This window comes from Ostrea edulis, chromosome 2 (assembly GCF_947568905.1).
Source record: "Ostrea edulis chromosome 2, xbOstEdul1.1, whole genome shotgun sequence".
Classification (NCBI taxonomy): domain Eukaryota; kingdom Metazoa; phylum Mollusca; class Bivalvia; order Ostreida; family Ostreidae; genus Ostrea; species Ostrea edulis.
This window is the reverse complement of record NC_079165.1, coordinates 54,795,394-54,808,735: the sequence shown is the minus strand read 5'-3', so window position 1 is coordinate 54,808,735 and position 13,342 is coordinate 54,795,394. Positions and strand designations below refer to the sequence as shown.

At 33.5% G+C, this 13,342-nt stretch overlaps 1 protein-coding gene across 3 annotated transcripts in view; it reads left to right on the top strand.

Annotated features, from left to right (window-relative positions):
- The first annotated feature begins 49 nt into the window (after positions 1-49).
- The window catches only part of LOC125678249 (torsin-1A-like), a 19,602-nt gene continuing 6,309 nt past the window's right edge, over positions 50-13,342 (top strand). Inside the window, exons 1-5 of one of the 3 annotated variants that reach the window (XM_048916537.2) lie at positions 50-286; positions 4,042-4,304; positions 6,578-6,753; positions 8,921-9,048; positions 11,944-13,342. The exon at positions 11,944-13,342 is cut by the window's right edge and continues 6,309 nt beyond it. In XM_048916537.2, coding sequence (XP_048772494.1) covers positions 103-286; positions 4,042-4,304; positions 6,578-6,753; positions 8,921-9,048; positions 11,944-12,215 — 1,023 coding nt within the window. In that variant the 5' untranslated portion in view covers positions 50-102 and the 3' untranslated portion in view covers positions 12,216-13,342. Of the gene's footprint in view, positions 287-330; positions 1,699-4,028; positions 4,305-6,577; positions 6,754-8,920; positions 9,049-11,943 lie in introns of those variants that run through there. The other 2 variants (XM_048916539.2, XM_048916538.2) reach the window with 2 other exon arrangements.

Below are 13,342 nucleotides of genomic sequence, written 5' to 3'. Positions count from 1 at the left end.
CCGGAATTAATATTACTGACAATATTAGTTTTTTTTTACTTACACTTCTACTTTCGGTTTGGTAGTTTTTTGTTGTTCAACTTGTTGGGTTTTTTCCCCATCATGGATGTTGTAAAATTCATTGTGTTTTGCGGGTTATTTAGTATGATATCTGGAATTGAACCAATTTCAGCCATTGGGGCCATTGGAACTGCGGTGGTTGCCGGGATCTATACGGTTTTTACGCCAATTAAATGCCATTTTCATGAATGCTGTACATCAAACTGGATTAATCTGAATACTACAGGTTATTACCCTTCACAATTCATAACAAAAGGGGATATAGTAACGGTTGTGTTTAAAAGTGTGTGTTTGTGTAACACTGAGCTTGAATACACTTCACAGGCCTCTGATACTTCACATAATTTTGATTTTGGTGTAAAAACGATAAGGTCACTACCATGTAGGGACTTGTATTCTGGATTGTGGGGGGAAAGAAATAAGAATATGAATTCTCTTTAAAATCACCGTTGAAGTCGTTCTGATAAAAGATGCTGACATGCCTTGGTACCTTAATTAATACATTGTTTAATTAAGTTAGTGATGTTCCAATCATCGACGATTATGATCGAAAATCAGTCGATTGTTGGCAAATTCTAAGTGCTCGATTATGAAAATTTTATTCCAATTAATCGGATTTTAGATTTTGTTTTCTCAACGACTGTAGGTTTTGAAGAATATTCCTGCCGTGACCTATCTATTAACCTAATTTATCATAATGGCGGCGCACATGAAAGCTAATTTATTATCCTATTCTCTTTAGAGAAGTCGAGAGGCATAGCTATGTGTATCTATACTCAGGGTATAAAGCATGTTTACATGGTCAGATAGACATACTTTTTCAGACATATAAATGAAGGATCATTCATCAAAGAGAATCTTGATACAAGCAAAGCCATGTGTGAATTACGTGGATAAAACCGCTTTCAAATGCCACTGTTACTCTGCACGTGCGTATCATGTTTTCAATTGCTGACAAAAGATATGATTTGTTTTTGCCTTTTAAATAAAATATTCTTCTTTCCTTATTTTCTTTGCTGAATTTAAATTATGCCAGATTACTGTAAGTTAATGACATGAAACTTTGATGTACAGGGATATAGTCGAAGCAAACGATATCCGTTTTTGGCACGTAAACTATTCTAAAATTCGTATTAACTTTTATATATGTAATTAAAGGATATTAAGATAGTAAAAGAATAACAATTAAATACACACAGAAAATATTCATTTACACTCTCTCAGCAATAGAAACTACCAATACAAACAAAGAAAATATCTATAATTTACACTTTCTCAGTAAATAAATGACTTTATTATAGAATTTCACTAGACTATGTCCGATTATAATCAATAATTAGTTAGTTACAGTAAACCAATCATCGATTATAAAATTCTCACCGATTCCCATCACTAGTTTAAATTACACCCCCTGCATGTGGTAATGATGGTATCATATCAATACACTTAAGGGATGAAAATCTTGTATTGATAAAAGGTGAAGATAACAAACAGTGATCAATCTTATAAGGAACAGAAAACAGAAAGTTGGGCAAACACGGACCCTTGGATATACCAGAAGTGAGATCAGGTGCCTAGAAGGTGCAAGCATCCCCTGTCGACTGGTCACACCCGCCATGAGCCCTATATCTTGATCAGGTAAACGGAGTCATCCGTAGTCAAAATCAGTGTGCTAAGAACGACCTAACAATCAGTATGAAACATGTCAGACAGCATTTGACCCAATGATAGGTAGTATTGGCAAACTAGATCGTTATAACGACCATAGAATTTGCGAAATGCTGACTTTAAGGTATTCAATGTGTAATGACCATATTTCATATCTAATAAATGGATGGTGGAATATTTGTAATCATGGTATCATTTTGAAGGGTTCATCAAATAAAAATAACCCACGGTAGGAATTTTCTAAATTTTGTTTACTGCTTGATATATTTCACCTAGAATTTAACATTGAAGTATATGGGAAAAGCATCTTTTATTACAATATTTTAAAAACAAATTATATATTCATACTAATCTCTTGGTAGAAAGTTACATACACTTTCTTTTTATGAAAATATGAAATAAAATTAATCATTGACCACACACATTTTTAGAAAATTAGATTTTTCTTATTTTTACAAAGGGCAGACAACTCTTCCAAAAAGTCTTAAGTGCAAAAAGGTCAGCTTCTAATCATTTACCAGTCATGTGAATTTCATCCGCTTCACTTCCATCATTATTTAACAATAAAGTTTTATGTTGATCTAAATCCTTCAAAATTGTTCATTATCCTTTCATTATACATGGAATACCTTAAATGAGACTGTTGGAACCCCTGCACCATCAACTTGTTTGTCTGTAGCCTGCTTCGATTTAAAAACTGACCATGAGCAGAACAAGCTCTTGCATATCGAATCAATTTAGAGATATAAACACCATATGCAGGTGATAATGGAATATTGCTAAATGTGGGAAGTTGAGGATGGAGAAGCTGAAATCATCCCGTTTGTCATAAAGTTGTGTTGTTAGTTTGCAGTTAATATCTACAGTGACTTTCAATAAAATATCTAAGTATGAAGCAGAAGTGGACGACTTTGTGGTATCTTTTATTTTGAGTTCACTGGGATATATCGAATCGACATATGAATGAAAATTATTATTGTTAATAGATATAAATACGTTGTCGATATATTTAAATATTGAATTGAAGGCCACAGAAAGCGATTTTTTCTTATCTTGTAGAAGTTTTTGAATAAATTCTGCTTCATAGGAATACAAAAACAGGTCAGCTAACAAAGGAGCACAATTCATGCCCATGGGGATTCCAGCAGACTGTTGGAAGACCTAATCACCAAAGATCATGAGAATATTGTCAATGATACTATGTGCAGGGGATGTAATTTAACTGAAGTATTAATTAATTACATGTCCTTCAGGTTTCTGGAGCATCTGAAGGATGCCATAGGGTGTTTTCTGAAAACATCAACCATTTATTTATTGACATACAGAGTTGGCTGATGTTTTCTCAGAATATTATAGAGCTTTTTGAGGGTGGAACCCTGTCATTATGAGGTTTTTCTTTGTACTAAAGTAGGGACTGTTGGTCATGCCATGACATCTCATCAATTGTGAACTGTGGAGGTAGAAATTACCACAGTGAACAAGAAGGAATAGTGGAAAGAGTTCACAATCGTGATAAAGTCGTGGAGGTTATCGCGACCGTCAGCTCACTTCATCTCAATGTCATCTATGAAACATAGGCAACTAAGAGGTGTAACTGTAGAATGATATAAGAGGTGACATTCCAGTCTCCCCATTCAGATGTTGGCATAAGATGCACGGTGTCATTTTAGTTCCCACAGCTGTGCCACTGGTTTGCAGGTAGTGTTCAACTTTGAACATGAATTTGTTAAACTTGAGGACATTTTCAAGAAGCTGAATGAGTGATTCAGTTGAAGGATATTGAATGACCCCATAATCCAAACCTCTCTACACGCCTCAATACCCTAATGTTAGTGTAAAGTGAAGTAACATCCATTGTCACAGAGTGGGTATGGTCTGGCAGTCCTGTTGTTACTTGATTTATTTAGGTATTCTGTTGTGTCCTTCAGGTTTGATGGTAATTATCCCCTACATGCTGATGGAGATGTAAATCAATGAATTCAGAGATTTTTTCTGTGGGGTATCTGATGGCACTAATTATAGTCTTGGCATGTCTTTGTGAATTTTAGGAGTAAATATAGTTGTAAAAAATGGAACAACAGTCACATTTCTGGAATAGCAGAATATTGTATAAACAATAAATAAATGAAAAATTTTTGTTTGATCAATTTACTTTTATCACAATTGGTTTTCTTTCTATTGGTGTGGTTTCTGTTCTGCATTTTCTGTAATCCATATTTTGTGTGATGCCTTTCATTTTCTGTAAATTATTCTAAGGTGTTTAGCTTTCATAAAATATTCTGTTTGAATTTATTACCCAGCAAAAAATTTCAGTTCTCCGTGAAGACCTTCAACGTAGATTGTATGGACAACATCTAGTGTCGAACGTCGTCATCAAATACCTAAAATCACACATGACAAAGGAACCATCAAGAGCCCTTGCTTTGTCCTTTCATGGAGGGACTGGTACGGGGAAGAATTATGTGAGCAAGATCATAGCGGAGAGCATTTATAGGAATGGCATGAGGAGCAAATATGTCCATTTGATATCAGCAACCAAGGAATATCCACATAAAGACATGGTTCCTCTGTATAAGGTAATTGTTACTGACTGGAAAACTGGGAAAGGTTTTAATAGTGTATACTGTATATAGTTCATCAAGTTTTATCTTTTTATGGAATGGAAAAAAAACAATGCTACGGAGTATGTATTAGCAAAATTTGCATTGTGTAAATGGAATTTCCTTCTTATTATAGTCCCCTACCGGTTTGTAAAACTGAAGGAGACTACAGCTTTCTTCTCCATCTGTCCCTTTGTCTGACTGTCAGTCTGTCCCATATTGGTTTTCCAGACTATTTTCCATTATACTTGAGTGGATTCATTTGAAACTTGCAGTGTAATTTTTCAGAGTGGCAAACTATAGATCAAGTCAAATTTGTAATGTTTTAAGTTTTAAAGAAATTGATTTTTATATTTTACGTTTTTCATTCATCGAAATGGGTTAAAAATTGGACGTTTGAATAGAGGCAGTTGATGATTCTCAATCGCTGATTTTGTACACACAAAAAATACTTCATTGATTTGTCTAATGACATTTTAAACTCATTTAATAATCACAAAAGGAATGTATCGCTGAAAATATATATCAAATCTGTTTGTGAAGTCGGTGAGCTAGGTCTGATGCATCATGCATCGGTAGTTCTCAATTTACTGCAGTCACGGGTATTAGAAATCGGCCTTCAAACAGTTCATAGTAAATAGTATTTTGAAGTCCTTTATAAGTATTTAACATACAAATATGAATGTTTTATGAGGGTGTTTTTGTGTCCCATTTGCATGATTATTTTAATATTTCCCCACGTACTTTGTGTAAAGACTACTATTTCATCCCTTATAAAAGCTTCATGCGTCAACTGTATGGACAACAAAACATTAGATTAATTTGACACTGGTGAACATGGTGACCTGGTACCAATATATCGGGTCAAAGTTCATAGTCAAACAACATCAAATGTACATTTCCTCGAATATCAAGCACAGTTGTCAATTAATGGGGTTGCCAGTAGGGGACATGTATTGCTTATGCAATATACTTTCAGAATGCTTGTTAAAATTGTCCTTTCATACAGATACACGTATCATCAGAGTATTTTAATAGAAGTAAATTTTGTACTGTATGCTTCCTTATGCAACCACCTTAAGAAATGATTTGTCTATGCGTATGCAGGAGAATGTGGATTATAATATATGTAAAATGTTGATTTATATTCATTGAAAAAATTCAAATTGAAAAATCAAGAAATTAGGTACATGTATATGGAGTGCCAAATTAACATAAACTCAAATAATTGAAGATATCTTCAATTATTTGAAGATATCATCAATTCAATTATTGCTCTCTTTAATTGAATTAATGTGCGCATTAAATCAATTATTGCTCTCATCAAATGAATTAACGCGCGCTTCAATTCAATTATTGCTCTCATCAAATGAATTAATTAATGCGCGCATCAATTGAATTAATGAGAGCAATAATTGATTTAATGCGCACATTAATTCAATTATTGCTCTCTTCAATTCAATTGATGCGTGCATTCATTCAATTAATGAGAGCATTAATAGATTTGATACACGCATTAATTCAATTATTGCTCTCTTCAATTCATTTGATGAGAGCATCAATTTAGTAGAAATATTGCTCGCAATAATTAATTTAGAGCTCGGTATAAATAATTTGATGATCTCTTTAATTCAATTGAAGATATCTTTAAATCATTTACAATGCTTTTGTATAAGGAATTAATGCGCGCATCAATTCTTTTAAAGAGAGCAACAATTCAATTAAAGATATCATTAATTCAATTGTGGATATGTTGAATTGAAGATATCTTTAATTATATAGTTGCTCTCTCTAAAAGAATTATTGCCCTCTTCACATGAATTAAAGATATCATTAATTCAATTGAAGAGAGCAATAATTGAATTAATGTGCGCATCAATTCAATTATTGCTCTCATCAATTGATTTAATGCGTGCATTATATCAATTATTGCTCTCTTCAATTGAATTGTAGCGCGCATCAATTCAATTGTTGATATCATCAATTCATTTGAAGAATTCAATTAAAGCGCACATCAATTCAGCTGAAGAATTAATGCTATCATCAATTCAATTAATGCACGCAATAATTCAGAATTGAAGATATCATTAATTATTTAAAGAGATTTTTAATTCAATTGTTGCACGCATCAAATGAATTGATGATATCTTCAAATAATTGAAGATATCTTCAATTATTTGAGTTTATGTTAATTTGACGCTCCATACATGTATGACATGTATTAGGTTTGCATTGAATTCTATTTTTAGGATAAACTGAGGGAACTGGTGGAGAACAGTGTTAAAGAGTGTGCCCAGTCCTTGTTTATTTTTGATGAAATTGATAAGATGCCACCTGGAATTATCGACACCCTAAAGCCGTACTTAGATTATTATGAGCAACTTGCTGGTGTTGACTACAGAAATGCCATGTTTCTGTTTCTAAGGTACCACTGCCTGGAGACTTTGAATTTATTAGTATTATGAACTATTAGTCTCTTATCCAATATTTCTTGTTACATCCCGTGGTTTCATCAATTTTCATAAGTATCAATTTTCCTAAGTATTTCATGAATTTGTCACAAAAATACGATTTGGTTGATATATGATGAACAGCTTCTCGATGGTCTTCCTGTATTGCAAAAATTGTATTTTGCTGATCACTTTTCTGAAATTGAAAATCTGAATTCATATCCTATTCTTTTATTTCCAAATATCATATGTACATAGATATTACAAATAGAGAACACATTAAATGGTTTGTAAGTAAAAGAATATTGCACCCTGGTTACACACAAAAGAAAAAATACCATGAAAAATGAAGGAAATTCTGGAATACATGTACCGGTAGTCAAATCTTTTAAATTTCATGTAAATCATGGTAAGCAAATCACAAAATTAATGATATTTATTCTATGCTATTTGATCATAACTTTAACATATTCAAATTTCGTGAATTGTGTTGATTGCACACATATCCAGATCTGAGCACAAATAGATGCCAGTTCGGCATTTTCACAAATAATATGGTTTTGAGTAGGTCTTTCGGTTCTTATATGATATTTTGGCACCACTTTCTTTGCATGTCAAGATAGAAGGGGATTTACCAAAATACACACAGCGGCATTTCTGTTTTCAGTTTTATTTTTCTCGGTTTACTAGACCATTAATGGACACAATCTAATCTTTGCTCTTTGTTTGCACGTCCTCTTGCAGCCAAGTTGCCTTCGTAATCCCATCCCATTTCATGGATGCTTGCATATATAATTCTATTCTGTCAAGGGATACTTCACTTCAATTCACTGCTATTTCAGATTTCCCAATTTGCTTCTATATAGTCAATACTTTAAAGTGGTGGCATTCATCAAAAGCTAGTTACACAAATAGATTTAGATTTTCAGTTTTTAGGACATGAATTAAAGGTAAGGTATTTGAAAAGAGCTGTAAAAAGTGACATAATTGCAGTGGTACAGACCTTGAACTGTGCCACTACACCCCCCAAAGTGTTCCTATTCAGTGCATTACACGAACTGTGCCACTACACCCCCCAAAGTGTTCCTATTCAGTGCATTACACGAACTATGCCACTACACCCCCCAAAGTGTTCCTATTCAGTGCATTACACGAACTGTGCCACTACACCCCCCAAAGTGTTCCTATTCAGTGCATTACACCATTTATCATTCCGTGCAAAAAAACTGTTCATCATTCTGTGTAAACTGTTCAGCCAGCTTTCCATGCAAACCATTCAGCGTTTCTGGTAAATTATTTCATGCAAGAATTATTCCATGCAAGAAGTGTTTTTTGTGGATCTTAAATAAAAACCATTTCAGGGTCACTGGTAAAAAAAAAAAAAAGATAACTATATCCATTTGCACCACAACTAGAAGCTTATACTTAGCAGGAGATTGTGTATATACTGACAATGTAGCAAATAGGGTCTAAAATTACAGGCTAAGATCACTGGCAAAAAAGATAGAAAGATTTGTTTGGAACATAACTTTGTAATAGAAAACATTCAAATTGATACTTGGCACATTAGACTGCTTCTGATCAGATGAATGCCAGCAACACACCCTACTGCCAACTTACCCATTACTAATTCGCCCCAATTTTTCACCAGCTTGTCCCAATTTTTCACCAACTTGCCCCAATTTTTCACCAACTTGCCCCAATTTTTCACCAACTTGCCCCAATTGATAAAAATGAGTAGGAAGTGAGTGAGTAATCGGACAAAGTCAAGGCCAAAGTTTCTACATGTATTAGAAATGTTTGATATATTTGTTCTAGTCCATAATTCTGTAATGTGGAGACATTAGAAGGTCATTAGAGGGTACAAATACTCCATATGACCAGACAGTGTGTCATGAACCAGAAACATGGTCATTTGGCCAATATTATGGTCTCTATTAGTGTTATAACTATATAATGCAGAGGTATTAGGAGTTCATAACTGGTTCAAAGATAAGTCTCTCATAACCCTGCATCAAGAACACTTCATCGAGGTCACAGATAAACTAAACATCTGTTCCATGCTGTAGACACTGTAATACTAAAGACACTGTAGAAACCTTTATCTCAATTTCACCATGAACATAATATTATACTTTTCAGTAACACAGCAGGGGAAGAAATAACAAAACATACCCTAACCAAGTGGCAATCGGAATCACTCAGAGAAGATATCGGTCTAAATGAAATGGAACGAATCATCAGTAAAGCTACCATCAATACCAAAACAAGCAAGTGTTGATTGAATTCATTGGTTTGTTTTGTTTTCCTTAGTAAAACATTAGTTTTTAGCTCACCTGAGCTAAAGGCTTAAGTGAGCTTTCCTGAACAAAATTTGTCAGTCAGTTTTTGTCATCATTGTAAACTTTTCATATTTTCAACTTCTTGTGAACTGAAGGCCACTTTCAATGGAACTTGCTTCAAAGCATCCTTACATGCATATGAAGAGGATTTAAGTTTTGAAATGAAGGACCACTCCCCATTCCAAGGAAACATAATTAAACAGTAGTTAAAATAAATGGGGGTGTTTTGAAAATCTCAAAAACCACAAATTAATATGCAAGCACCTTCAAGAAGGGTAAACTCAAGTTTGTGCACACCATAATGCCTGGGGGGTTGGCAAAGTCACAAAAGGATTTTAATTTTTACAAAGGTCAAATATAAAATTTCTTTAAAAAATCTTTTCCTCAAAAACCACAAGGGTAAAATATGTCAGATTGATGATATAATTTCATTACTTTTTACTATAATATCAAACTTAGTTTAAAATATTATAAATAAAAGATAGAATTAAGATTAGCAGAACCACACTTGATTTCAAAATGCAAATGTTCCTAAGCTCTGCAGATTCAAGTTTTTATTATGACTGAAGACTCTGGGGGTAGGAGGCACACTGTTTTTGTCCTGTGTGTCTGAAAATTGAACCTTGTTTGTAACTTTTGAATGGTGAGTGATAGATCTCTCATATTTCATGTATATTTCTTGTACCATAATGGTACAATTTTTAAAATTTTAGGTAAATTCAAATTTGTTCAGACCATGATCTTTACTCCTGGGGTTGAAAGTGAGATTACAAGAGAGCCGGGGCATAATTATGATTAAGTGTTTTACATTGGAAAATAGGTAGCTGTAGTGAGTGTTATGGCTCATAGGCCTATTCTGTGATTTACTTTGGTTTGAAATGTTTCGGTCATCTGCATCGTCGGATTACCACGGCTGATCTCGTCTAGTAGAAGACGAGATCAGCCGTGGGTATCCGACGATGGGTCATCTGAGGCACTCAAGTGACCTATTGCTATTGGTTTTTGTCTGTCATCATTCATCATGCATTAACATTTGAACATTTTCAACTTCGTGATAACTACCTTTCCAATTATTTTCAAATTTGATGTGAAGCACCTTTGGTACAAGGAGGACATACATTGTAAATTTCAGGACTCTTGCGCCCCCAGGGCCAGGTCAAAATCTGTCATAAATTTACTAATTTTCTAAAATTTTCTTCTCTACAATTTCCCATATATAAGGAGATTTAACTCAATGCATAGTTGTGTAAAGCAAGAGGTCCTGTACCAAAATTGTAAATTTCATGGTCCCCAGGGCAGAGGTTTTGGATTGGAGCCAAACTTGGCATATTCATAGTATTTACTTGTAAAACATTTAAATAACATCTTCTTTAATGCTATTGATACTAAATTGAATCTACATGAATATTGCAAAGGAGCAGGTAGCCCTTTATCAAACATGTATATTTCATGATCCCAGGGGTAAAGATTTTGGTACCAGGTTGAGGCCAAAATGGTCATAATGATTAAATGTGTGCATTTACATGTACAATTGAACATTTTAACTTTTTGATAACTACCATTCCAATTCTTTTCAGATTTGTTTTGAGCATCTTTAGGACAAATGGGATATAGATAGTAATTTTCAGGACTTCTGCACCCTAGGGCCATAAGGGTGGAGTAAAAACTGCCAAAAATTAACCAATTTTCAAAAATCTTCTCTACAATTGTAGAAAAACTATTGCATAGTAATGTAGAATAGGAAGGCTTCTACCAAAATTGTAAATTTCATGATCCCCGGGGTAGGGGTTCTGACTCAGGGTGCATATAGTGTTTATGTGTAAAACATTTCAATAAAATCTTTAATGCTATTGATACTAAATTGAAACCAAATGGATATTTGGAAGGAACAGGTAGCTAATCCTAAACCAAACTTGTAAATTCCATGATCCCAGGTCGAAATGGTCATAGTCTTTATCATTTGAAAGATTTCATCTTTAATTTTGCCTATACTATATAAAAACTAAATGCAAGGATTAAATTTTAGGACAAGCAGAAAGTAAGGTACCAAAATTGTGAATTTGCAATTGCAGGATTCTGACTCTAGGGTGGGTCCAAAATAGTCATATAGTGTTGATATAAAATGTATGTAAAGTCTTTCATCAGTATGGGCACTTTAGGGGCATTTGTGTTTTAAGAACATATTTTGTTAAATACTGCTGCTGAATATTAAAATTTATCTTAGATATGCAGAACAGGAAAATTATCAAAGATTTCATAGCCCTCTCCACTAGTGATGCTTTTAACAAATACTAAGGTGACCAATAAGGCCTATGGGCCTCTAGTTTGTATTTCTATTTAGTATATTTTGAATTGTTAGGGGATCCCATGCAGACTGTATTGATATTAAAATACTGAATCATTCTTGAAATAACATTATGCGCTGTGAATTACCTTTGCTCAGAAATGATAAAAGGCTTAGTGATACTATAAACCAACTTCTATTTCCAAGAACTTTATTTCCTGATTTTAGTGCATGCAAATAAAAGTTGTTTTACTGTATATGAATTTTAAATTTGTGACTTGCTCAAGTAATTGAACTTTTAGTTACCAATCCAAATGATCTATAGTTTCCCTATATTCATTTTCAATTTTAATTGAATCTGTTAAGGAAACGGTTGACTCGATGGCCAACTTTTCAATCAGTCTGAATGTATGTAGACATGTATATATACTGCTGTTTAGCTATGGTGGTGTACAAGATCAGTGTTAAGGATTTAAAGTTTTACTCTGGGTGGACCTAAACAGGAACTTAGAATAGAATTGTCTACTTGATTTTTACAGGTGGCATGTATCATAGTGACCTGATTATCAAGCATCTGATCACAGCTTATGTCCCATTTCTCCCCATGGAAAGAAAGCACATAAGACAGTGCATCAAAGACTTTCTGGTAGCCAAGAATTACTACAAACGACAGGATATTTCTGAGGATGCAGTTCGAAAAATCTCCGAAGAACTAAATTATCATCCAGCTGATCTGGAAGTGTACTCTGTAACTGGGTGTAAGCGAGTTCCAGAAAAAGTGGATTATATAATGGAAGATTATCAGGAATGAAAAGATCAGTGTTGTTCTGAAATGGAAGTGTCAGATGTATGTAGCTATAAGTATGTGTGTTATTTATATGTGTCATTGAGCGAGTTTGTATGACAAGTTTTGTTATTATTGGTAATTATGATATGGATCATAGAAATTTTCTTCTTTTAGTTTTGTCTCACATGCTTAAAACAATTAAAGGCAATAGTAGTTTTGTATACAATTTATTTTGGGGTAATTTAGCTTTGAAAAGCCTAGAAATTTTCCAAAGCTTAACAACCCCAACATAAATCGTATACAAAAACTAGTATTGCCTCCAAATATTTTAAGCATAAGAGACAAAACTAAAAGAATGGATTTGCAATTTGTCGAGTACATTAGGGGATCTGTTTTTAAAAGGTGAATTTGATATGAACATTCTAGTATCAGAAAGCACATAGTAAGACCCTATCACAATAGGATTGTAACATCAGATTGTAACTTTAGGTATCCATTGATCAATTAAGATTCTTTATTCTTTCTCATGGCCAATGTTTCCACTAAGAGCTGAAAAAAGTCTTAGGATAGGACATTCAGCATTCAGGTTTTTTTATAACTCTTTTTAGGTCACTGAGTCACTCAGATGGACTTGCTGCTCTGTTTTCATTCATTGTCTTGCGTTGTGCATTGGTGGTAAACTTTTGAATATTATTTTCAGCCTTTTCTCTTGAACAACTGAAACAATCCTAGCCAGTTTTGATATACTTTAGTACATGTATAGCATCTACAGTAAAACTCGAATATAGCGAAATTACAGATATAGCGAAGTGAAAACGATTTCCCCGTCAAATTCTTTATATATTCTATATAAAAATCTGCATTTATAACGAACACGGATATAGCGAATTTATGGATATAAGGAAGTAAATTCCTATTCCCCTTGAATTAAAAATGAACGTAAAAATCATCTTTTATAACGAATATCTTTTTTTCATTTTAAACTTGCGATTTTTAAAAATGGGTTTCCATTGCCGTAAAGGATCCACACTTATTACGAAATTTCTGTTTGTATTTTTTCAAAAAAGGTTGTTAACGCAAAACAATACTTACACATACGTTTAGCAAATATATTGTCGGTATTGTTTACTATTCTCGTTAAGCAAATTTGA